The 26,363-nt window shown below is 44.4% G+C and overlaps 1 protein-coding gene across 1 annotated transcript in view; it reads right to left on the bottom strand.

Annotated features, from left to right (window-relative positions):
- The window catches only part of LOC145356761 (sushi, von Willebrand factor type A, EGF and pentraxin domain-containing protein 1-like), a 105,784-nt gene that overhangs the window by 58,435 nt on the left and 20,986 nt on the right, over positions 1-26,363 (bottom strand). The window contains exons 7-11 of the mRNA XM_080209628.1: positions 19,506-19,708; positions 16,810-16,988; positions 11,710-11,895; positions 6,563-6,659; positions 5,441-5,514 (exon numbers count right to left, since the gene is read on the bottom strand). Coding sequence (XP_080065754.1) covers positions 5,441-5,514; positions 6,563-6,659; positions 11,710-11,895; positions 16,810-16,988; positions 19,506-19,708 — 739 coding nt within the window. The remainder of the gene's footprint in view (positions 1-5,440; positions 5,515-6,562; positions 6,660-11,709; positions 11,896-16,809; positions 16,989-19,505; positions 19,709-26,363) is intronic.

The raw sequence follows: 26,363 nt of genomic DNA, 5'->3' as shown, positions 1-26,363 counted from the left end.
GGATTAAGGGTTATGGGGAGAGGGCAGGAATGTAGAACTGAGCCACGACAGATCAGCCATGATCTTACTGAATGGCGGGGCAGGCTCGAAGGGCTAGATGGCCTACTCCTGCTCCTATTTCTTATGTTCTTATGTACTTTTCAATAACCAAGTATTTCTAACATAGCCATGTAGAAAATTTACCATTTTAATCAACGACTATTTCTAACTCCATTTGTTTCTACTGTACATTGTAGGCAATGGAATATGAGATTATGTTTAATGGGGGCTTGTAAAATAGATGACAGATCAAATCCAGTCAGTTTTCCGATAGGTATCTTAGTGTGAGGTTACCCACAGGGGACTTTGCTAACTTCAAATTCAGCAAGTTTACTTCTGCTCTGTACAAGATTAAGAGGAAATTAAAACAGATTAGAATTGCAACACTGGGAGAAGTCTTTATATTTCAAATTGTGCAATATGAATCAATTTACAATTAACAAAGCGAATTGCCTGAATCGCCACAATTTTCTGGTGGGAGACGGGTGGCGTGGGCGGTGAAAATCCTGACCACTGACTGTAAAGTAAGAAAGTGTTTATTTTTCAACAAACTCTCCTTCAATCTGACCTTATTTCCGTATGCAGTTTTACCTATTGGCCACTGGGTTGGTGGCAGGGTTACCAACCCTCCAACAGTGTCTTGGAGTTTCCAGGGAAAAAGGACACTACTGGAAATAAAGTATAGGGGTGTCAGTCTAACAATTAGAGGCATGCTGCTAAGGAAAAGAACAACTATGAAGTAGCCTGGGATATTTACACCTCAGCCAGTTCTGCCCTTGTCCCATTTTTCAGCTGTTGCACAATGATGATCTTTCAATCAATTAAAAATGTCTCCGCTCTAAGAATATTTTGCTACAATTCTTGTGCTAACCATTGTGGGTTAATGGAGGTGTCCCAATACAAAATAGGTGGAAGATTATTATGTTGCAGTTAGGGGAAAATTAATTTCAGTTGGAAATCTGAACAGACAGAAGATCAGGGATTAACCTCATTCAAGTCAATAACCTCATTCAAGTCATTCAAGGCAAAGCACACTGATGAACCAATGTGTACAATTCAGAGCAGGGCATGGGCCTTCTTCCCTGTGTCATTTTCTTTCTGCCACTTTCCAATCATACTGGCACTAGCCTGATTGCTTCAGTTCAGTTGTGAGATTTTTCTTGGATGAGCCGTTTAGCAGAAATGAAGATGAATACCAGGAAGCCAGCGTGAAGCATGACTGCAGGGAAATTAGTTGTTTGCCATTTAGGGCACAGTATGAGGTTTTGAAATCTGAAATACTAAACAAAAGGGAGGAGAATTACAAGAAATTACAACACGGAAATGGGTCAATGTGGCTTAATTGATCTTCTTGGGTGTTTTTGCTCCACGTAAACAACCTTCTTCATTTAACAATATCAACATATATTTGTATTCCTTTCTCTGTCATGTGTTTACCTCATTTCCCTCTAAATACATCCGTACTACTCACCTCAACTACTCCTTATAGTATCAAGTTCCACATTCTAGCTAACCTTTGGATGAAGAAGTTTCTTCCAAAGTTCCTATTACATTTACAAGTAACTAAATTGTGTTTAATGGTCCTAGTTGTGGTCTCATCTGCAAGTGAATACATCTTCTCTACAGCAACCGTAACAAAACCTTCCATAAAGTTGAAAGCCTCAATCAGTTCACCGCTCAGTCTCTTGTTTCCTATAGAAAAGAGCCCCAGCCTACTTAACCTTTCTTCATGGCGATAACTTCTCAGCTCTGGTATCATTTTAATAAATCTTTTTTGCACCTTTTCCAATGCCTGTCTATGTCTTGTGTATAACATAGAGACGGGAACTGTACATGCCATGTTCAGAGCTGTCTATCGCTAATAGTCTATGCTGGTGTCTTTGAATTTCAAATTGAACCCTCTAGGAATGAACTTCTAGCCCTTTGTTTCAAATGGGCTTATCAATCTATGTCACTATTTTTTGTGATGGACGTAATTGTACCACCAAATACTTCTGTTTCTTTATGCCATTCAGTCACTTATTTCCCAATGAGTATGTTGCCACCTTGTTTTTCCTACTAAGGAAAAGATCACTTATTGTCGGTGAAGACAGAAAGAGGATAATGAAAACAAACCTCCGTGTTTTTGGTAGAATCTTCTGAAAGGAGTGAAGTTGTCGGCCAAGGGACCAGAAGGGGAGAGAAAAGATGGTGCCGGAGTGAGGCAACTTCTTGCGAGCTGTCCCAACCATATCCTCTAATCCCATCTTCTACTCTCGCTCTATGCTCTTAAAGCTTAATTCTGACTCTTTAAACTGTCTCATAATGTTCTCTTTAAATCTCCTAACACATATCAACCTACTTGAGAACAGCTTCTTCCCTGCTGCCATCAGATTTTGATTGGTCCTATCATATATTAAGCTGGCCTTTCTCTTCACCCTATCTGTAACTGCAACACTATATTCTGCACCCTATCCTTTCCTTTGTTCTAAGTACTCGATGCACGGTATATTTTGCCTGTAAAGCACACAAGAAACAATGCTTTGCACCGAATACCAATATATGTGACAATAATAAATCAAATCAAAAGGGCATGGCACATCTGCTCATAGGTGGGACTCTGGCTAAGAGCAAAGGCCAGACTATTAAGTATTTGCGCACAAAGACTGCGGCATATCCGCGAAAGGGGCAGACAGGAAGTTTACATCCCAGCTGCTCATAAGGTCGAAGATCCGGGTCCAGGTATTTGCTTCCTCCGAACCAAGGGTATTGTTCCCACCATCTGTGAGGAGGCGGTGTGAACTGTAACCGCTGCCACTCCCTCCACCTGCCAGCTAGATCCCTGGAAATGTTCCCATCACTCTCCTTCTCTCCCTTCCTCGATTAGCCATGTTCCATTCCCCTTTCATTGCCACCTCCTTCGTTTAGTCAGCCATGAAGGCCACCACCCAATCTCAATCGTCAATGCCTCCTCTCTAATAGATGAGCAACGATTCCCATCAAGGAAAAATCCTCACTCCAAGTCCACCAGGAAGACAATCTCAGTTGCTGCACACCATATTTAAGCAGTTGTTTCTCATTTGCTAGTTAATTAATTCTGGCAAGGTTGCCTTTTGGCGAGCATGCACAACAAAAACAGGATCCTGATGCTTGCTATCGGGGAGATTGATCTGCTGTCAATCCACTGCTAACTTAATTCCATTGTTTCGTCCCGCCATCAGAAAGCTGACCTTTGGCTTCCCACACGAGGTGCCCCCAGCCTGAAGGTTTCACCCTCCCAGGAGCTTCCCAAGATTCTGCTCCATGATTTCATTTTTTCCTAAGTGACTTGTAACAACTTAGTGAACCAATTTTTCATAAAGAGGCTTCTGATTTCAGTACACGTATTTACAAAAGAAACATTGCTCCCAACCGTAGGTGGTGATGGCATGACTGTGTTACTTTCAGTACACTCAATGGCACTCTTGCCAACCATTCCATTGCCATCTGTAGGTGATTGTATCCTGATATCTGTGCATAGGTCCAAATCCTGCCACTATTTGACCATTCACTGGCAATCCAGGGAGATGGCACCCAACAACTCAAGTCATTAGCTTACACTCATGGTTATCATCCTCATACAAGAGGAAACTTTATTTGCTCCTTTAATTCTGGAGTCTTGCTAACATCCTAAAATGCATTCTTGGAAATCATTGAATCCCTAAAGTGCAGAGGAGAAATATGTAAGGAAAATCAAGCTCAACTGACAGACTCTGTTGTGGATATTCAAATTGGAGGATATAAAGAAAATTTGAGTCTCTTTGAAAACTGTGCTCGCTGTTTCTAAATAATTTTTGCTTATTCAGGTACCTGGTAAATCCAAACTCAATGACAGGCATTAAATTTTTTTTTAATCACAGATGTTCACCTACCCAGTGTGTAACTAACCAAGTAACTATCTAAAACAAAAGCAATGTGCTGTGGATGCTGGAAATCTAAAATAAAAACAGAAAACGCTGGCTATACCCATCAGGATGTGGAGATGCCGGCGTTGGACTGGGGTAAATACAGTAAGAAGTCTCACAACACCAGGTTAAAGTCCAACAGATACATTTGGTGGCAAAAGCCACTAGCTTTTGGTGTGCTTGCTGCTCCTTCGTCAGGAGTAGAGTAATCATATTAATCATTAAAAACCATGGGAGATAATTGGGCGTAGATATGGAATGAAAGGATGGGGATCTGAAGCAGGGAGCAAGGGAAGGTGGAAATGGCCAGGATAAATGAGATGGGTGGAAAAGGGGATGGAGAATATGAGAAAGGGAGCCGAGAGAGAAGGGGAAGAGGGAAGACAGGGAGGAAATGTAGATGGGAAAGAGAGAAGGGAGAAAGAATGGAGTGTAGCAGAGGGGGATGTCTTCTCACTTTCAAGTCAGTCTTCAATTGTCTTTTACCAGGGAGAAGGGAAAATGAAAAAGGTCAGCTCTGGGGATTATTGGGGTTATAATAATATTGCTGACATCTTAATGCAGAAATAGAGAAGTTGAAGAAGGGAAGGGAAGATTCAGAGATGATCATAGAAGTAACATATGGAAGTTAGAAGTAAAGTTAAGAAATTTTCCAGTTTAGGGCAGCAGCAGAAATCAGTGCCAATATAGCAATCAGTGTATCCCAAAATGACTTGGGGAGGGGACCTGAAAGAAAAGATGTTCCATGTGTTACACAAAGAGGCAGACTTGACTGGGATCCATGTGAGCCCCCATAGCAAACATTTTCTATTGAGAAGAAGTGCGTGGAGTCAAAGGAGAAGTTGGTCAATGGAAGAATAAGTTCAGCAAGGCAGAAGGAGATCATGGCATTTGGGAACATGTCGACATGTACAAAACTAACCACATTATCAAGAAATTAATATCATCATTATGGATTCATAGTCTGACAGAAATAGTAGATTTTTAAAAATAGTCCTTCAATAATGTATTTGTAAATTCTGTTCTTTCATAAATCATGCTATTATTTGTCACCATAGGAATAAAGAACAAGTTGAGGGTCAACATTATAAGCCTGGAACTTCCTGATACCTGTTTATATTTGATAAGTGCATGGACAGCCACTTCTACTTGTTGGTTGACCTTGTGCTGAGTCCAGCAGATTTCTTGGAAAGAACTATTAGTGATCAGGCACAAGTAGTGGGGCTGGAGAGGGGAGGGTGGCGAGGAATGGAAGCTGGTAACCACAGAGGATTTAAAAATCCCAAGTTTAAAGGGAGAACTGTTACCGCACTGGTGAGGAGCCAAGAAGCCATAGGGAAGGATGTCCAAATTTCAGTGAAATGGATATAGACTATTAGAAACTTTAACAGCGAGAATCACAGGACTCTCTAACAGGCAGGGTAAGAGGACACTTAGACTCCATTAGGTGGTTTAAGAAATATGGATTCTGAACTTACATTGACATATTGGAGCCTGGCCAAACCAGCCATCAGCTGTACACAACTGGGTGTTTTGACCAACAATGCGGTACCTGAAAAAATAAAAAGAATTAACTGCAGTAATCCATAGTTTAAAAAAAATTAAACAGTTTGGTGACATGGTGGTACAGTAGTCATAGCAGATTAATAAATGAAACAATCAAAATGCTGTTTTGGTACAGCAAATAGGTTTGGTTAGTAGAGGGGCAGGATACAAATCAAAACAAGTTCTAGCATAACTGAACTAGGCACTGGTCAAATCCCATGAAGGATACATTACACAGTGCTAGTTAGAATAGGAAGACCACTGACGCAATCTGGGTCACAGGGCTGAATCGAAATATCAGTAGAGAATTTTGTGTATTGGACAAACACAAGTCAGAAATGATGGGTTCAGATTATGGATACAGGAAGGAGGTAAGTATCTCTTCCTAGTTTCCTCGCTGTAACTCTTTTCAGGAAATCAAAATGACTGGAATTTGGATACGTGGCGCAGTGGTTAGCACTGCTGTCTCACAGCGCCAGGGACCCGGGTTCGATTCCCAGCTTGAGTCACTGTCTGTATGGAGTTTGCACGTTCTCCCTAAGCCTGCATGTGTTTCTTCCGGGTGCTCCGGTTTCCTCTCACTGTCTGAAAGATATGCTGGTTAGGTGCATTGACCCAAACAGGCGCCAGAGTGTGGCGATAAGGGGAATTTCACAGTAACTTTATTGCAATGCTAATGTAAGCCTTACTTGCGACACTGATAAATAAACTTGACCTTACTTTACAGTTGTCAACATGTGAAGGCACTAAAAAATATGGGGCAAACATGGGTACATGGGGTTAGGTTGCAGATCAGCCATGAGCTCTTTGAATAGTAAAACTTGCTCAAGGAGCTAAGTGATCTACTCCTCCTATGTTTCTGTGAAAGCTAACAGTATATATTTGGAGAAAACTAAATTGCTGTTGGAAATAAAATCCTATTCAGCAGTGAATTGAGAACCTCACTCCATTGCCTTTAAGATATTGTTAAAACTGTCACCTCACGTACATTAGCAATAAAAAAATCACAGAGGTTAGCTGAGCTTCATTCAGAAATGTTTGGATTGAATACTCACCCGTTGTTACAGTAAAAAGTAGCTGTACTTCCAATAGTATAACCTGATGGCTTGGAAAATCCATTCAGAATCTCCTCTGGATTACCACACCTCATGTCTATCAGAAAAATAAAATAGCCCAAAGATTTTTCAAAGCGCCAGGATTTTCATTTTTTAAGACGACAATTCACAGAGTATTTAACATAACATGGAAACTTACTACACAATTATCATGCCAGATTTTCTGAATTGTACAACATATTGTCAAAGCTTTAGCAGTGCAAATGTAAGTTTCATCCTTGAATTAAATAGCTCAAGTTTCAGGCCACGCATAAAAAACTTTAGTAGAGGAATTTTAACGTCCAGGTATACAACTGGTGATGCCAGTCCAGCTACTCCAGTGGGATGTCAAGCCTCTATTGACACACTAGCAGCCAGCTCATGTAGAGTTATCTATGATAACTCTACAACACAAAAGGAGGTTATTCAGCCCATCAAGGCTGCACCAACCACAATCCCACCCAGGCCATATCCTCATAACCCCATGCATTTACCCTAGCTAGTCCCCCTGACACTAAGGGGCAATTTAGCATGGCCAATCCACCATACCCGCACATCTTTGGACTGTAGGAGGAAACCAGAGCACCCGGAGGAAACCCACGCAGACATGGGGAGAATGTGCAACTCCACAGACAGCGGCCCAAGCTGTGAATTGAACCCGGGTCCCTGGCCCCGTGAGGCAGCAGCACTAGTCACTGTGTCACCATGCCACCCGTCTGCCTGAAACAAGCATCCAGAGATATCTTGTCGGCTTTCAGCTTACGATACTGTCAGGTCGACAGTGAGCAAAATCTCCAACAACGCAGGGAGCAACGATGGTGGGATGTTCTTGAATGAGCAGCTGGAGAGCCTAGCTTGAGAGTGGCAATAAAATCCTAAGAAGTCAAGCATACTAACAGTTGCAGGCATTTAAAGGCTTAATTCCAGCAAAGTTTATAGTACTCCTGTATACAATGCGCTGTCCCCAGAGTTGGCAGGCAGTTAATAGTGAAGTGTCACAAAGGTTAGTGCTGTGTGTCAGCTGTTAACAATCTGTATCGATGACTTAGACGACGAGACAGAGAGTGTTTATCGCTATTTCTTTCCCCCAACCCTTTCTGATTCCTCACAACTAACATATACTCTTTCAGCTCAGAGTGAAATTACAGAAACTACACAGTCAGACAGCTCAATTCATGGCACAAAGAAACATAAATGGTTTTGACTCAGAAGCTAATTTACAAAAAAATGAGAAGCAGGTTTGGACATGTGCAGAGGGAATGTATGCAGGAAGGGTTAGATCCCCAAACAATGGGTCAAGTCAGTAAGAAGTCAACATGGTTTTATGAAAGGGAAATCCTGTTTAACAAACACATATTTTTTGAGAAATTAACTAAAATTGTGGATAAAGGGGAAGCTGAGGTTCACCTGAACATCCTAGGGGTTACCATTGACCAGAAACTGGCCATATAAATACTGTGGTTACAGTCAGAGGTTAGGAATCTTGTGGCCATAACCCATAGCCACATGGACTCCCCATAGCCTGCACATGATCTACAAGGCACAAGTCAGGGTTATGATGGAATACTTTCCACTTGGCTGGCTCCAACAACACTCAAAAAACTAAACACCACCCAGGACAAAGCAACCCGCTTTATTGGCACCCCTTCTATAAACATTCACTCCCTCTGCCACTGAAGCACATTAGCAGCAGTGTGTACCATCTACAAGATGCACTACAGCAACACACCACAGCTCTTTAAACAACACTTTCTACCCCTGCAACTTCTATCATGTACAAGGGCAGCAGAATCATTGGGAACACCTTTACTGCAAGTTTCATTCCAAAACACCCAAGCTCCTGACTTAGAAATGTATTACCATTCCTTCAGTGTTGCCTGGGTCAAGATACTGAAACTCCCTAACAACACTGTGGGTGTACCTAAACCATAGTGGCGACAGCGGTTCAATAAAGCAGCTCAATATTGCTTCCTCAAAGGTAATTAGGCTTGGGCAATGAATATTGACCGAGCCAGCAACCTATTGAATAAATAATTTTTAAAAATAACCTGGGTTGCCAAAAGGCAATCAGTGAGGTGTCACACAAAGGCTAAATAAGTAAGCTAAGGGCTCATGGAGTTGGGGGTAATATTTTAGCACGGATAGAGGACTGGTTAATAGATAGAAAGGAGAGAATGGGCATAAACAGGGTTTTATCAAGTTGGCAGATAGTGAATAGTGATGGACTGCCACAAGGATTAATGCTGCTACTTCAGCTATTTACAATCTATATTTACAATTTGGATGAAAAGACCGAAAGTAATGTATCAATGTTTGCTGACAATACCAAGCTGGGTGAGAAGGTAAACTGTGGGGAAGATACAGAGGCTGCAAAAAGAGAGTAAGTGAGTGGGCAACAAGATAGTAGATGGAGTAAAGTGTAGAGATGCACGAGGCTATTCACTTTGGTTGTAAGAATAGAAGTGCAGAATATTTTTTAAATGTGAAACTTGGAAAGAGGCATCTTCAGAACTACAGCTCTTCACCGCCCCCCCACATCCTATAAGGGCTCGATCCCATTCTCAGTTCCTTCACCTCCGCCACATCTGTTCTGACGATGCCACTTTACAAAATAGCACTTCCGATATGTCTTCCCTCTTCCTCAGTTGTGGTTTTCCACCCACTGTGGTTGACAGGGTTCTCAGCTGCATTCAACCCATCCATCGGGCCACTGTTCTCACCTACTCTCTTCCCTCCCAGAACCAGGATAGAGTCCCCCTTGTCCTCACTTTTCACCCCACCAGTCTCTGCATTTAAAGGATCATCCTCCGCCATTTCCGCCAACTTCTTTCCCCCTCCCTCCCCCGCATCAGCATTCCGCAGGGACCGTTTTCTCCACTCATCCAACACCTCATTCCCTGCCCATGGCACCTTCCCATGCAGAAGTTACAAAACCTGCCCCTATAACTTCTTCCTGCTCACCGTCCCAGGTCCTAAACACTCCTCTTGGTGAAGCATGCTATTTCTTTTCCCCAACCCTTTCCAATTCCTCACAACTAAGATATACTCTCACCTCAGCTCAGAGTGAAATTGCAGAAACTACACAGACAGACAGCTCAATTCACAGCACAGAGAAACATAAATGGTTTTGACTTAGGAGCTAAGTTACAAAATCTGAGAAGCAGGTTTGGATGTGTGCAGAGGGAATGTATGCAGGGAGGGTTAGACCCTCAAACAATGGGTCAAGTCAGCAACAAGTCAACATGATTTTATGCTCCACATGCATCCCCTTCAATCTGGTCCACTGCACTAGCTGCTTCCAATACGGCCTACTCTACATCGGTGAGACCAAACACAGACTGGGTGATCGCTTTGCTGAACACCTTCGGTCCATCTGAAAGTGGGGACCCAGACCTTCCTTTCCCTTGACAATTCCACCCTGCTCCCCTGGCCACATATCCATCCTTGGCCTTTTTCAATGTTCTAGCGAACCCCAACGCAAACTGGAGGAACAGCACCTCATCTTCTGATTGGGCACTTTACAGCCTTCCAGACTGAACACTGAGTTCAATAACTTCACAGCAGAAACAAACAATCTCCTCCACCTTCATCCCATTTTTTAATTTCATTTTATTTCACACTATTCATTCATTTTATCATCCTTCTTTTTCACCTGCATTTTTCCACTTTCCATACCAGCTCTCCTTTTTGCACGCACCCTCCCCACCGCCCCCGCAATGGCCACATTCCTCAGCCAGTCCTTTAACAATCTGCACCTCTGTTCTGCCATTCACGCATTCTGATGACTTAATGGATACTTTTTAGCACCTCCTCTGCCGACTGTATCCTCATTTTCATTCCCTTCGTCCCATTCCACTGCCCCCTCCCACCACCCTCATTGTACAAATCTCCACTGATGATCTTTGCTCTCAGTTCTGACAAAGGATCATCTAGATTCAAAATGTTGGTTTATTCTCTCCCCACAGATGCAGTCAGACCTACTGAGATTTTTGTAGCATTTTCTGTTTTTCTGTCAGTATTGAGAACGGACTTTAACCCAAGGAATCAGAGTATGGAATCAGTATGGGTGGAACTAAGAAATGACAAAGAGCAGAAACATTCCTGGGATAGCTATTTTTTAAGGCATGTATCCTTTCGCTCATGATATTAAATTGTTAGCCTATTCAGATGGTTAATCAATCCCGTGTATCTCAAGCATTCATTTCCTCTTGTTCTTTCAGCACAATCTGAGGGTGGAATTTTCCAGATCACCACAATGGGGTTTCCCATAGCGGAGGCGGTTCACCAGCGGCCGCCAGTGGGATCTTCTGGTCCCAGCAAAGCCGATGGCTACTTACATTCCTCACCTGTGCCGCCATTGGAAAACCTGTGGGGGGGGGGGGGGTCAACTTCGACAGGACTGGTAGATCCCACCGGCGAGAAGGGCTGGAGGATTTATTGGACAGCTGTATCTTTGAAGGGCTTGTTCTGCAACACTGATGACCTAATTTCAAAACTTGACCGAATCTGTGGAGTTTGACTTTATTTCAAAACTTGCCTGTGTCTGCATGGGTTTCCTCCGCATGCTCCGGTTTCTTCCAAAGGTGTGCGAGTTAGGTTGATTGGCTTTGCTAAATTGCCCCTTAGTGTCTGGGATGTCTAGGTCAGAGGGATTAGTGGGGTAAATATGTGGGGTAGTATGGGTAAGGCCCAGGTGGGATTGTTGTCGGTGCAGATTTGATGGGCCAAATGACCTCCTTCTGCACTGTAGGGTTTCCAAGATGCTATGAATATTGCAGTCAGCTAAGTGGGAACGTGATACTTCTATTTCAGCACCAGGATCTTATTCAAAATTGGAAGTTAATTTTTAACAACCTGCAAACTGCTGTTGGGAGAGCCATAGCAACAGAATTAAAGATTGTTCACTCTACAAACATATTTATGGTCAAATGGAAGCTGGACTATTCAAGCACTTTTAGTATCAAACCAATTTACTGTTAGTAAAATGAATACGCTTTACTTCTTCCAGAAAACTGCTCCTCTTATTTGTGCAAGTTTACATAAGATTAGACGAGTGTGTTGAAGAGAATGGTACTCATATCTCCAGCATGACATATTCATTAACGTACTTCTACATATTGGTGGCATCTTGTCCCACTTCCCAGTCTTTGTACAAACAAGTTCGTCTGCACCAATCAACGTGTAGCCAGAAAAGCATGAATATTTTGCTACATTTCCATATCTCCAGTAGTCTCCTTTGGGTGGTAATGGGGTTTTCCCATAACGTAGACGTGGAGCATTCGGACATCTGATGGCTGGGGAAAAAAATGAAATTCGGTTAATGTCCTCATAAGACTATCAAATCAGGGTTGAAAAACTCCATCAGCTCAGTGAGAAGATGCAGGTGAACCAAAAGACAGCAGCACAGAGCAGAAGCCAGGCATTCCTCACTCCAAATCCTTTGCTCCCCTAACACAAAATCCCAGATAAGATCAAGTGTAGTATCGACATGCTGCACTTGGTTGAAGTCATTAGGTTACATTTCAGCTTCATTTGAAGCAATTTTTTAAAGCGGCATCTCGGCCTTTTGGCTAAGATGCAAATTAGATCAAGCCTTGGAGGAGGAGCTACACCTACTCCAATCAGCTTGGATCATGTAGATCAAGCCCAAGACAGGGGGTGAGAGCCCTGTCTTGTCAGCATGGATCGGGAATGTCCCAACTTGTTGGGACTCTGAATTGGCTTTAATTTGACTTGATTGGATTGGAATAAAGTAAACAAAACAAAAAATCCCAGAGCAAAGACCCAGGCCTCAATTTAGTGCTGGCAGCAAAGGTCCCGGTGCCACACCTGGGGGAAAATCTGTTTCAGTTGGCAGTGGGACCCAGGGCAGCCATCATTATTAAAGACAGCTACCCAACTACAAGAGCCGCTGGCCAAAGGGTTGGCAACTCTGCTGCCTCGGCAGTGCCAGTGGAAGTGGTGGTCCCTACTGAGGGTGCTGGGGGCCCACCGTGGGCCAAAGAGTGTCTAAAGAGAGCAGCGACCCCAAACCCTCAACTGAGGGCTGCCAGGGTATAACTGGCGGCCTCCACATGCAGTTGAGCACACCTTCCTCTCCTCACGCAACAAGCCTGCCAACCACTGGTTAAGTATCAGCAGAGGCAGAAAGAGTTCCCTTAATTGGTCACTTAAGTGACTCAATTGGGACCTTGAGCAGGAAGGCTTTCCATCTTTTCCATCACCGTGATAGGAGCAAGACGAAAGACTCTCCCACCATTGCCTTCTCCTGATATATTTTTGCTTCTGGCCAGTCCCCAAAGGGCTGGTAAAATGCAACCCTTGATCAGCTGATATAATTTCTAAAGAAGCTAGAAAAGAGAGGGAGTTGGAGAAAAAGAGATGAATAGAGGAAACCAAGCTGTCTGAAATATTGGATTAAAAAAAAGGTGAACTAACAACAACTGACATGTAACATGATGAAAGGACAAAGAACATTATTAACATCAGGTTTGTACATTGGGGGCCGAGTTTCATTTCTGTTTTCGGGGGAGAAAGCGCAGGTACTGGAATGAAAATGGATTGCGCAATTAACTATCCAGCTCCCCTTGGCAGTGTGACCATTGCCAATCTGAACAGGGCCTAGACACTGACAGCCACAGCTCCTGCAGAAATAGGGTGGAGACTCACTCAAGGTATCAACATTGAAGACTTTTCACATCAATATGGAACTGGTGCCATTTCTGTTAACTTTGTTGTGATGAACTCTCAGAGCTGTACCCTTTAAACCACCAGCCGTGCTCCAACCCACTGGGCAGTATATATATCAGAAAGGGATGTCTCCAGACAGGTGCTCACCTGTTAGTAGTCAGATTATTGCTACTGAATGCTGAGTTGAAAGAAAATCTGCGAGAATGTTTCCTGCTGAAATTGTACTTTGCAGTACTTCTCCCTTTTTTTGTTAGCACAAGGTGTGTGCTCGCTCCACTGATAGGTGGGAGCAAAACTGGGCACTTTGTAATGACAACGGGAACAGAAGTTTGGGCAGAAAAGCTGGAAAGGGGTGGGGGGGGGGGGGGTGGAAATTTGGGAATGGGAGTGTGGTCAATTTAGGAAGCAGCACTTCTTGAGAGGATACATCAGAAAGATGCAGATTGCAGTGACACAAGCTACAGTTCCCTATCACATCTGTCAGTTAAGATGGCCAGAGTTCTGACTTCCTGCGCATAAAGAATCCAATATAGAAATATTATTGTATTATTGTTATAGCCAAAAGCTTGGTCATAATAATTGGTCAATAGAAAGTATTCCTTCTGATTGTATCACAGCTTGGTTTGGTGCATGTTCTGCCCAAGGCTGCAAGAAACTATCCATCTGACCCATCCATTGACTCTGTCTACACGCCACTGACTTGGAAAATCAGCCTGTGTAGTTAAGGACCCCCCGAGCGTACTCTTTTCCACCTCTTCCATCGGGAAAAAGATACAAAAGGTCTGAGGTCACGTACCAACTGATTCAAGAATAGCTTCTTCTCTGCTGCCGTCGGACTTTTGAAAGGGCCTACCTTGCACTAAGTTGATCTTTCTCCACACCCTAGCTATGACTGCAGCACTACATTCTGCACTCTCTCCTTGCCTTTTCTATGAACCGCGTGCTTTGTCTGTACAGCGTGCAAGAAACAATACTTTTCACTATATACCAATACATGTGACAATAATGAACCAAATCAAATCAAAGAGGCAGCTTTTAAGAAGCTTCTTAAAGGATGGAATGGAGGTAGAGAGGCAGATAAGCTTATGGACAGAATTCCAGAGATTAAGACCCAGGTATTGTGCGCAGTTCTGGTCGCCTCACTATAGGAAAGATGTAGAAGCTATTGAGAGGGTGCAGAGGAGATTTACAAGGATGTTGCCTGGACTGGGAGGCATGCCTTATGAAGTTAGGTTGAGGGAGCTGGGACTCTTTTCCCTGGAGAGACGAAGGTTGAGAGGCGACCTGATAGAAGTTTACAAAATGTTGAGAGGAATAGATAGGGTGGACTCTCAGAGGCTATTTCCCCAGGTTGAAATGGTTGCTACGAGAGGACACAGATTTAAGGTGCGGGGAGGGAGGTTCAGAAGTGATGTTAGGGGTAAGTTTTTCACTCAGAGGGTGGTGAATGAATGGAATCGGCTGCCGTCAGTGGTGGTGGAGGCGAACTCGCTGGGGTCTTTTAAAAGACTTCTGGATGAGTATATGGGGTTTAATGAGATTGAGGGTTATAGATAGGTCTGTAGGTTGGTAGGTGTTGATGTGATCGGCACAACTCGTGGGCCGAAGGGCCTGTTTGTGCTGTAGTGTTCTATGTTCTATGTCCTATGTATCTGAAGGCATGGCTGGTATTGATACGGTGAAGAATATTAGGGATGCAAAAGGAATTGGAAATGGAGGAATACGGAGTTCTCAGAAGGTATTTGGGCCTGTATGAGAGTACAACAGCAGGGAGAAATGAGGGATGAAATATTTAAATTGGAGGCCTTGTTAGACTGGGAGCCAGTGTGGCTCAGTGATCACTAAGGGTAATCCATGAACAGGGATTGCTGCAAGTTATGATACAAACAGCAGGACTTTGGATATGCTGAAGTTAATGAAGGTTGATAAATGGGAGGAGAGCGCTGCAATAGCCAAGTCTGGAGGTAACGAAAGCACACAGGAGAATTTCAGCAGCAGAAGATTTAAGGCAAGCATACAGATGGACAATATCCTGGCGCTATTGGTGATGAGATGACTTTGGGTTTGGAAGACCAGCTCAGGGTCAAATGGGATGCAGGGGCTGCAAAGAGTCTGTTCCAGCCTCAGAAAATAACTAGGGGAGGCAATGGAATTTTTGGCAAGGGAACAGAGTTTGTGGCAGGCACAGGGACAATGTTTTCAGTCTCACCGATATTTGATTGAAGGGAGAATCTACTTATCCAATTCAGAACGTCTGATAAGCAGCAGGAGGAAGCAACACCAAATAATTGGTTAGAAAAACATCACTCAGAGACATACAAAACTGAACAGGGATGGGCTGGGGGAATACCTTGAGAGATACAAAAGGTCGGCAGGGTGCTTGCCTGCCTATGAACCCACCAACCGTCTCTCAGCAATTCAATGTTGGGAGCAATGTTAATTGCTCAGGACCATCTGATGTACATGGTGGCACACTGCTGCCTCATAGCGCCAGGGACGCGGGTCCAATTCCCGGCTTGGGCCACTGTCTATGTGGAGTTTGCACGTTCCCCCTGTGTCTGTGTGGGTTTTCTCCAGGTGCTCCAGTTCCCCCCCCCCCCACAGTTCAAAGATGTGTGAGTAGGTGGATTGGCCACGTTAAATTGCCCCTCAGGGTCAGGGGGACTAGACAGGTAAATGCGTGGCGTTATGGGGATAGGGCCTGGATGGGACTGTGGTCGATACAGACTCAATGAGCCGGATGGCCTCCTTTTGTACTGTAGGGATTCTATAATACATTCTCGGGAGGAAATTTCATCTTAGAGTTACTGGTCAATAGATGGCTAGCAATTTGTATTAGCCGGGTGTGATAGTTCCTCCTGAGTGACAGGCAGTCCCAGCTTGCCAAGGAATCCAGCAAAGTCCAAGATCAGGGATCACATTGAGTGGGGTAAGGATCTGGGCTGGGGACAGGTGCAAGAGGTCAGTGGGACAGTTAAAGTGAAGATGACCTGAAGTGTGCAGTGGGGGAAGGATGTCTGAAGGACACAAGAGAGGTCCTCCACCTTACCTGAATCTAGCCCAGGGAACTAAAGCTGCCAAACTTTTCTGGAGTAGAACTTTTCCCTCTCACCAAGCTTTCACCCAAGGGTAAAATACTGGCTAGGGTGTGATTAAGTGGCCATTAATTGACCACTTAAGGGCTTCAATAGGCCCAAAGACAGGTGGGAAGCTGCCTGCCATCTCCCCCATAAGATTTTGGATAGGTGGGGTTGAGTGGCTAGGTGGCAAGAAGGTTATCCACTGGATTTTACACACCCCCCCACTCCCAAACCCACCGCCTCTGTGGAGGATTACAGGAAGGCATAACAGTGGGAGAAAGCGTGTAGGAAGAAGTGCAGAATGGTAATAGCATCATTTTAAAGGTCAATTAGGAAACTTCCAAACCAACATCAAAATATTCATATCCATTTTACAGACTCAAGAAGGGTCAACTCACATCCTTTGGTTCCATTAGGGTTTAAGAGCAGGTTACTCACGTGGTCTACAGGTAGGAGGCTGGGGCACAAACGTGCTACTTTCACTGCATGTAATAACACTGAGTCCATCCATTTCAAAGCCGTTATCACAACTGTAGGTGATTGTCTCCTGATAGCTGTACGTAGGTCCAAATCCTGCTACTATCCGGCCATTTGGAAGTGGGTCAGGCCGTGTGCACCTGACAACTGACAAGAGGACAATGCATTAAACACCACAAGGCTGTGGTTATGGCTTTAGCAAGAGCGCTGCTCTCAGTCACAATCATACCAAACGGAGTTTAGCAGCAAATTAACTTTGTGTTTGTTAATCCTGGGCCTATTTTTGTCCTTCAACATGTCCTCAAATCATTTAATTGTAATGTTTTCCAAATGTGCCAATGCATTACTTCAGCAAGAGCAACATATCGTGTATGCTGAAAACCAGCAATGAAAATGCTGCAAACACTCAGTAGATCTCACAGTATCTGTGTAGAGAGAAACAGAGTTAATAGGCTGGCTTTTGTCAACTGTCTCATGTTCCTGACAGTGGGTTCAATGCCAGGTCAAGTGCCTGTACGCTGAGATTGGGTAGGCTTGCTGTGCAATGTGTCCAATTAATGGTATGCCCCCAGAGGGACAACTAATAATGGATGGCAGGTGGAAGTTAGATCTGGCAGCAAGGTTGAGGATGCCATTTGCAGAGGGCAATCTGAAACCTTCATACTGGCTGCACACAGAGGCAGCTGAAGAACATCAGCAGAAGGCAGCATTTGGAGACTTGGCTGCAGTGCATAGAGTGTTCAACTCCATAGCTCAGTGGGGAGAGGAGGACAGACATGTTGGATTGGGGGAGGAAGACAGCCAGCTTCACAAAAGTGGTTTGGCTGGAGGTGCTGCTGCTGCAGATTCATCAAATCAGAGAATCCCTACAGTATAGAAGGAGGCCATTCAGCCCATCGGGTCTGTACTGACCACAATTCCACCCAGACCCTATTCCTGTAACCCCACACATTTACCCTACCAATCCCCCTGACACTAGGGTCAATTTAGTATAGCCAATCCACCTAACCCGCACATCTTTGGACTGTGGAGGAAACCTACGCAGACATAGGGAGAAGATACAAACTCCACACAGACAGTAACAAAGGCCGGAATTGAACCTGGATCTCTGGCACTGTGGGGCAGCAGTGCGACCCTCAGTTCCTGAGAGAAAATCTCCCAGTTGTTGGGCTCTGCAGCGGTTCTTCACACAATCCCTTTAACGAACATGCCCTTTGAATAGCATCCTTCAGCCGTACCGCTTTGAAACGCTGCACAACTGAATGCTTACCAGTTACAGCCAGCTCCGCGTGTGCTCTTATCTCAACTCAGCTGACAAGCTGCTGAAACTCTGCAGTTCCTGTGTGCCATTCATAACCTTCAAACTGTCTTGTAAAATTGCTGTTTATGACCCAATTAACGGCCTCTATTATACACCAGCCAGCAAGCTCCCGCTCCTGAGACTGAGTTGTCTGTCTGAAATTGATTTGGAAGTGGAAAGGCATTGAGGTGCTGCTCCCATTTTACTTCTTCTTATTTTCCTGTTTCACTGCTTCCCCCCACTGCCCTGACATACCTCGAACCCCACTGGCATGGGATTGGGAAACATTATCCCAACGCTTCAGAACGGGCCTAAGATGTCAACGTTGTTTCTCTTTCCACACATGCTGCCAGACTTACTGAGCGTTCCCAATATTTTCTGTTTTTATTATGTTACATTACTTTGGGATCTTTTTGATTTAAACACAAAGAGCTGACAAATGTAGATTGTTAAAAGCCAGGGGAAACCAAGTCATTTTCTGCCTTTGAAAAGTTCTGGCTCAAATTTGAATTAAACTAGAACGGATCAGGCAATCTTAAGAGACCAAGACCAGAGCTGTCCAAGCATTCTGTCTTTCTTAGCCGTACAGTGCATACCATGGAGCTGTCATATATAATGTTTCACCATCCCCAGAGTTTCTGGGGAGGATACATTACTGCCTCCACAGAACCCCTGAAGAGCAAACTTAGATTGGATTTCTGACATTATTGAACCCAGTTTCACTTAAGCACGATTGCAGGCAAGCAGGGAATGCCCTTGGAGCCATTGGGTGTCAGAGAACCATAGTATCCCTATAATGCAGAAGAAGCCATTCAGCCCATTGACAGAGCAACTTATCCAGTTTGCTCGCCCTATCCCCGTAACCCCACATACTTGCCCTGGCTAATCCCTCTAACTCCCGCACAAAGGGGCAATTTACCATGGCTAATCCACCATGGATTGTGGGAGGAAGACGGAGCAGCCAGGCAAAAGGTACAAAACGTCACACAGTCAGCCGAGGCTGAAATTGAGCCCGGGTCCTTGGCACTGTGAGGCAGCGGGGCTAACCACTGCACCATAAATAATTAAAGTGTCCAAAATACCCTGAGCTGTCAATAGTTCTCCAGGGTTAACCAGATGGAGAATGGGTCAGTGAAAATGACAGGCTGGGAAGGCTTTGATCAGTGTAACTGAAGAGTTGCGGCATTGTCACTGCACGACAGGTGAATGCTGACTGATGTCAGTTCATCCATCTTGCATTTCATCTTGAACTACACATCCCCGCAATTTCAGCCTTCAGCACCGCATGGAAGCAAATTATGCAGCTCTGCCCCACACCTCTGATTAGAACATGAGAAGCAGAGACACCGTTACATGCCCAGGAGTAGGAGAAACAGCAGCACCAACAGCACCAGCTACCTTCTTCCCAGCCACTGGGCAAAGCAGGCGAGCGCGGACATCCAGCTCCGAGGAGGCAGAAACCTTTACACAGGCCAAAGGGTCAACTATGTTACTTGTCAGCATGAATCCCTCAGCAAGTTTAAGCTCTCGCAGCGGGTTACCAATGCCATCAACAACCTCCTGAAACAACAGGTCCTTCTTACTGAACCAGGTGAGCATTGCCAGTTGCTGTCACCGGAAGGCCAGCCCCCCCACCACATCCCTGCCCCCCAACACTACCCCGACCCACAACCTTCCCCTCCCCCCACCTTCGCCAATAATCATGTGCCCTCTTCTCTTGCAAGGAGAGGAAGCAAAGAGTTACGCATGTTAGAAATAGCCTGTGTGGGCAGGTGGGGCATTTGTGGCAGCTGGCTTTGTAACATGGGTGCAAGCGGGTAATAGGATGAGAATTACTGTGATTGTTGGCTGTCCATTTGTGGATGTGAGGGGACGCTCGGAAAGAGAAACGTGAGCACAGCTGCAAGGTGTGTCTTATTGAGGAATATTCCGCAGGAGCATACGGGGGAAGCCAGAGTGTGGGACTTAGCACCGGAAAGTGTTATGCCACTCACTTTGTCTGCCCACCCGAGGCTTCAATCTTTGGTTCAATGTCTCCAGGTTGGAGGGAGCACGTTCCTGCTGTTGACTTCCTAGGATCTTCCATCCATTCCTGCCGAGTTGAGAGGCCGGCCTCTACCTCCCATCCTCGGGAGAGCTCACCTCACTGCAGTCCCTCAGATCTCACAGCCGGACCTCCAAGTAAGGGTGAGAGACCCAAAGGGGCATCCTTCCCAGGTCTCCTCTCATCCTATTAAGCAACTTCTACCAAAAGAACATGATGGAGCCAATTCTAATCTTAGAGAAAAATACCTTTGCATGTCGGTGGGTCTTTGTCCCACTCTCCACTCTCTGTGCAGACAAGTGTTTCTGCACCAATCAATGAATAGCCATTTTGACATGAAAATTCTGCTACCATCCCATATTTCCAGTGATCATCATTGGGTGGTGGTGGAGTTATGCCTTTACTAATATGTGGAAGATCAGCACATGTGATAGCTAATGAGAAAATGAAGGCAATGCTAAAGTAAACACCAGGAATTACAATCTCAATCAACTCTTGTGGCATGGCATCACACACTGATTTTAACAAGTACATGACGCAGAGTTCTGGGCCGGAATTCTCAGGCCGTTCATGCCAGCGGGATTCTCTGGTCCCGTTGCAGGGAAGGGAGATTTGGCTGAGTGCCAACTTCTCCATCCTGGCTTGCAGCCATGGCGAGGCGTTGAAGAGCCGGAGAATTCCAGCCCTGATCTCCCAGCTGGGCGCTGCGCATTTTTAAGAGAATATCACCCTTTTAAAATGAATTCCCAGACACCTTGCTTGTACTTCCACGGCGCTGTCCATTTAGTGTTGCAGACAGCTGTCGATTTGTTCATGTAACACTTATCAACAATTACCAGACACAACATTTAAAACCAATCATGGATGATCACTTGTTGAAGTGAAACTTTACATATTAGTCATAAGTAAGGCTTATATTAGCACTGCAATGCGGTTTCTATGAAATTTCCCTCGTCGCCGCACTTCAGCACCTCTTCGGGTCAATGCACCTAACCAGTACGTCTTTCAGACTGTTGGAGGAAACCCACGCAAACACAGAGAGTTGTGCAAACTCCACGCAGACAGTGACCCAAGCCAGGAATCGAACCTGGGTCCCTGTCTCTGTGAGGCAGCAGTGCTGACCGCTGTGCCACCACACACACACACACACACACACACACACACACACACACACACACACACACACACACACACACTCTCTCTCTCTCTCTCTCTCTCTCTCTTGGGGTGTGAAGTGCGAAATTTGAAGAGCTGGATTGAGAAGGAAGGGAATTATCACTGATTGACAGGAAGCCAAAGAAAAGAGCAATGTTGGGGGGAGAGGGGGGCCTGGGGAGGAGTTTTGGGGGGGCAGGGGTCACTGGGAAGGGGGTTACCAAGCATATACACACTCGCACACCATGGAAGCTCACCTGACTATAGAACATGTACCAAAATTGTAAACTCCTTCTTTAAAACCATATTGAATCTTGGTAAAGCAGGATAATTCACGGTACACTGTCCATATTCATTTACTGTATATTCAAAACCTTTTCATATTCTGGAAGTTACACAACAACTGCAGTGTCACAGTTTGACACAATAAAATTATAAACAAATTGGGAAATGCTGAACCAAGTAAATTTACAGATTGGGCTTGCACATTATAAAAAGCATATGTTAATTTAGTTATAGGCTCACTCACTGAGCATGGAGAGGAAATAAAGAAATTGTCTAAGATTAAACGTGAGCAGCTGCATAGGCACGTGACTTCCGGTTCAAAATAAGAAAATAACCACATTGTCTCATGGTGATTGACATCATCACTAATGAATCATGCATAGTCGTAACAGGTGTAAGAATTTTAAGTAAAATTATTGGTTTGCTTTTTCAGCTGTCTTATAGTTTGATGCTCTGTGAATATCAAAGTAGTAAGAAGTCTCACAACACCAGGTTAAAGTCCAACAGGTTTATTTGGAATTACAAGCTTTCGGAGCACTGCTCCTTCATTAGGTGAGTCAGTCTTCAACCTGGTATTGTGAGACTTCTTACTTGTTTGATATTCACATAGCGACAAACTATAAAACTGCTCATAAAACAGCTGAGAAAGCAAACCAACAAATTTTACTTAAAATTCTTACGACTATCTATAATAAGAAGTCTCACAACATCAGGTTTATTTGGTAGCACAAGCCACAAGCTTTTGGAGTGCTGCCTCTTCATCGGGTGAGTGGGAGTTCTATTCACAGACAGGGCATATAAAGACACAAACTCAATTTACAAAATAATGCGAGTCTTTACAGATAATCAAGTCTTAAAGATAGACAATGTGAGTTTGTGTCTTTATATGCCCTGTTTGGATCCCACTAATTATGCATAAGTAACTTTCCCTTCAAGTCACCAGCTGGGCCAGTAGTTGATTCGTCTGCCTGGAATCAGCTGGTGGATTCCAAGATCCTAGCGCCGTGTTAAATAACAGTCTAACATAGTCACATCACTGTCTTCAGCTCCCCTGTTTTTACCAGACCATGCAGAGCATCAGCACCCCAGAGGATAAAGGCCAACAGCCTCAAGAAGAAGTCTGATCCTCAATTCAACCACTCGAACGCCGGGTCCATCTCCTGCGAGACGCCCTTGCTGCACCTGGATCTCTCCCCACCACACCAGTAGTCTTTCTGCATCCCCTTCCAGTAAATGATGCCTTTGACACCCTTGTTTGAGTTTTTCATGCAGCCATATTGGGGTCCACTTTTCCTCTCTTCTGTGCCCTCCCCCACATTCTCCATGCACAACCCTCCTTCCACATTGTCCTCTTTGTCAGGCCACAGCGCCCACTTCTTTTGCATCATCCATTCCCACTTCATCTCGCATTTCACCTTCAGTCAAACTATGGGCCGTTGTTGCAGTGGCTGCATGTGTCCCACAGCACAGTACCGTCCAGATAGACACTGCTGTGTGGCACCAGAGGGAAGGAGACATCTATACTTCCCAAACCCCAGGTGCAGTACTGATCCGGCTCGGTGACACAGGAGGGTCCATGGGCCCAGTGCTATCCAGTCAGACACTGATGTATGGCACCATTGAGAAGGAGACCCCTGTACACCGCATTGATACAAGTTGGTGACACACAGGAGGGTCCATGGGTCCAGCAGCATGGTGCTGTCTATGAAGACCAGCTTGGCATGGAGGTGGAGGGCAGGAACCGGTTTGCCCCAGCAAAGTGGTGTACAACGCATCAGAACTGGAGACACTGCCTTTGGCCAATGACTCACCATATCGACAGCAGGAAAACTCACTGTTGTGGGGGAGGGGAGCAGTAAAATCCTGGCCAAGGTTTTCATGCTCAAGTCCTGGGGTGGGACTTAAACCAACAGCTTTCAGAGTCAGATGACTGAGCTATCAGCTGAGCCCATGGCTGATAATGATTTTGTTTCATCACCACAGTTCTTCCTAATAAAACACTTAGTGTAAGCTTGCTTAATGCAAATTATCTGATGATTGGATTATTTAAAGTTAAAGTTTATTAGTGACAAGTAAGGCTTACATTAACACTGCAATGAAGTTACTGTGAAATTCCCCTTGTCACCACACTTCGGGTCAATGCACCTAACCACCACATCTTTCAGAATGTGGGAGGAAACCGGAGCACCCAGAGGAAACCCATGCAGACATGGGGAGAACATGCAAACTCCACATAGACAGTGACCCAAGCTGGGAATCGAATCCGGGTCCCTGGGTGCTGTGATGCAGCAGTGCTAACCATTGTGGCACCATATCCAGCAATCCCAACTCTGAAAGTTTCAGTTGACCCATTACTCACAGGCTTTGGGAAAAGAGGGATCTAAATTTCTATTACTCTTTGTATAAAGACATGCTTCCACATCTCATTCCTCTTGTTTTAAAATAATGCTCTGTCAGGAAACAGAGAGCGCTTTAAATAACATATATTTGTACATGTGGGTATTAGAAGTAAAGTTTAAGCTTAATTTGTCTAGCTTACTTGTGTAGCTAAGTTTATTTATTTATTAGTCACAAGTAGGCTTACATTAACAGTGCAATAAGGTTACTGTGAAAACACTCCAGCATCTGTCCAGGTACTCTGAAGGAGAAATTAGCGTGGCCAATGTATCTAACCAGCAAGCCTTTGGACTGTGGGAGGAAACGGCAGTACCTGGAAGAAACCCACACAGACACGGGGAGAAATGTGCAAGCTCCACACGTGACCCAAGCCAGGAATCGAACCTGGGTACCTGGCGCTGTGAGGCAGCAGTGCTAACCACTGTATCACCGGGCCACCCAGTTGTGTGCTGAGGAAGGGTTAAAACTCAAGTGAAACGTGGGTGCCTGCATGTCTATGGGTTTTGATGCTTGCATTGTAACTAAAGGGTTTATGGCATGAAAACAGAGTTTAAAGAAGGACTTGTTTAGCAACCAGGAGCCCACAATGAAATGCAGAAGCACTTGTACTTTAGCTGGAACCAGGTCCCGGAGAAGTAAGCAGCTCTCACAGAAACTGCAAGCACAGCAGTAAGAGGAGAAAGCAAGACCCAGAAGCTAAAGAAGAGATTGTCTGAGAAACCACTGAATGAAAGAGAAGTCCCAGGAAGAATAAAGTAAAAGAGACAAAGAACTGAAACGTGGACAAGGTACTGTTCACTGAAGTTAAAGAAAAGGGCAGAGAGAGACTCCCATTTGAAGACAGAGTGGAAAGATGCAGAGCTGGTAAAATTGGCAAGCTATAACCCAGGCTTCCGAAGTAATCCTCAGGGTGGTGTCACCTTAATACATCCTGTGGAGCAGTAGCATCCTATTGTCATCGCTGGGTACCTGAGAGATTGTGTACAAGTTTGAATGCTTGTGGTCATCCAAGATAGTGGAATACTGAAAGGAAAGATTGAAATCCCGGAAGTGGATTCTTGGTAAAGGCATCCAAGAGAAAGCATCATTTGGGAGAAAATTCCAAGACATATTTTGTCAAAAGCGGAATTTGTAAACACTTGCGTGGAGGTCAATTTCCGGTGAGACCAGCTGGCTCATAGTACGATACACATCTGGAGAGAAATTTACAGGAGTTAAAGTGGGTGCCATCTGCTGCTTAATTTCAGAGTCTGACCACAGTTGGCTGCTGGTTTACATGGACAATGTACTTACTGAAAATTTTACAGTACAAGATACATTTTGTAACTTGTGTTATCCTTAGAAATCTGTGTACATCTCTGAAGATTTGTTGGGGTGAGGGGGTATTGTATTATAGTCAATCTTTTCATGTTTAATAAATGATTTACTCTTTTGTTAAAAGTTAACTGACAGTCCTGTGACTCTGTTCATCCAAGTCTCTAAACAAAAGAACAAATGAAAGTTAAAGTTTCTTGAGCTAGGGTTCCATTCTGGGACCTGACTGTCCAGTAGTAACATCAGCCAGGACCGTAACAACTCCCTTGTTTTGGGCTCCACCACCGGAGGAAATCATTTGTCTGTGTCAACCTTATTGAAGTACTTTAGTGTTGTAGGCACTTCAATGAAACCATCCTCAGTCTGAAAGCCACAATTTCTTGATAATTTAATGCTGTAAACCACAGAATCATTCTGGTGAGTCTGTGCACTTCCCAAGGCCCATTGCACACATCCTTCTGAGATGCTGTGTCACAGCTGGTAACTACACTCTACGTGAAAGCTGCAAGATTTCTTTCAACTGAACCATGACTTCCTTTCCTTTGAAATCCATCCCCTTGAGATTAAAACCAACCTTATTGATTTTTTTTTGCCTCTAGCTCATAGCAATCTGATCAGTAGGCCCCAAATCTCTTTGTTTCCCCTAGTTTCTAACTTCCCATCATTTAGAAAACACAACAGTTTAATTTTTTTGGAAACAAAGTGGGTGACCCTAACACTTTTCTGGATAAAACCCCATTCGTCAGTCAATGAATCTGCCTTTGTCCTTTGGAACGTTGTGCTTCAGTCTGCATAACTTAGGTACGGTGAAGAGCAGCCAGAACATACCCCTCGGTGCACCACTTGTCATATCTTGCAAATCAGAGTACAGAACTATTATCAACTCTTTCTCTATCTCTCAAACAAGATCCAACTGATGTTGCAAGGTCTAACTCGACACACTTTTATTGTTTGCAGACAATCATTTTGGGCAGGCCTTCATCAAAAGCCTTGTGGAAATCCATACTGATACCCTCAACA

This window comes from Carcharhinus amblyrhynchos, chromosome 22, assembly GCF_965287045.1.
Source record: "Carcharhinus amblyrhynchos chromosome 22, sCarAmb.v2.hapA, whole genome shotgun sequence".
NCBI classification, from domain to species: domain Eukaryota; kingdom Metazoa; phylum Chordata; class Chondrichthyes; order Carcharhiniformes; family Carcharhinidae; genus Carcharhinus; species Carcharhinus amblyrhynchos.
The sequence above is the reverse complement of the archived record's forward strand: the minus strand, read 5'-3'. Positions and strand labels throughout refer to the sequence as shown.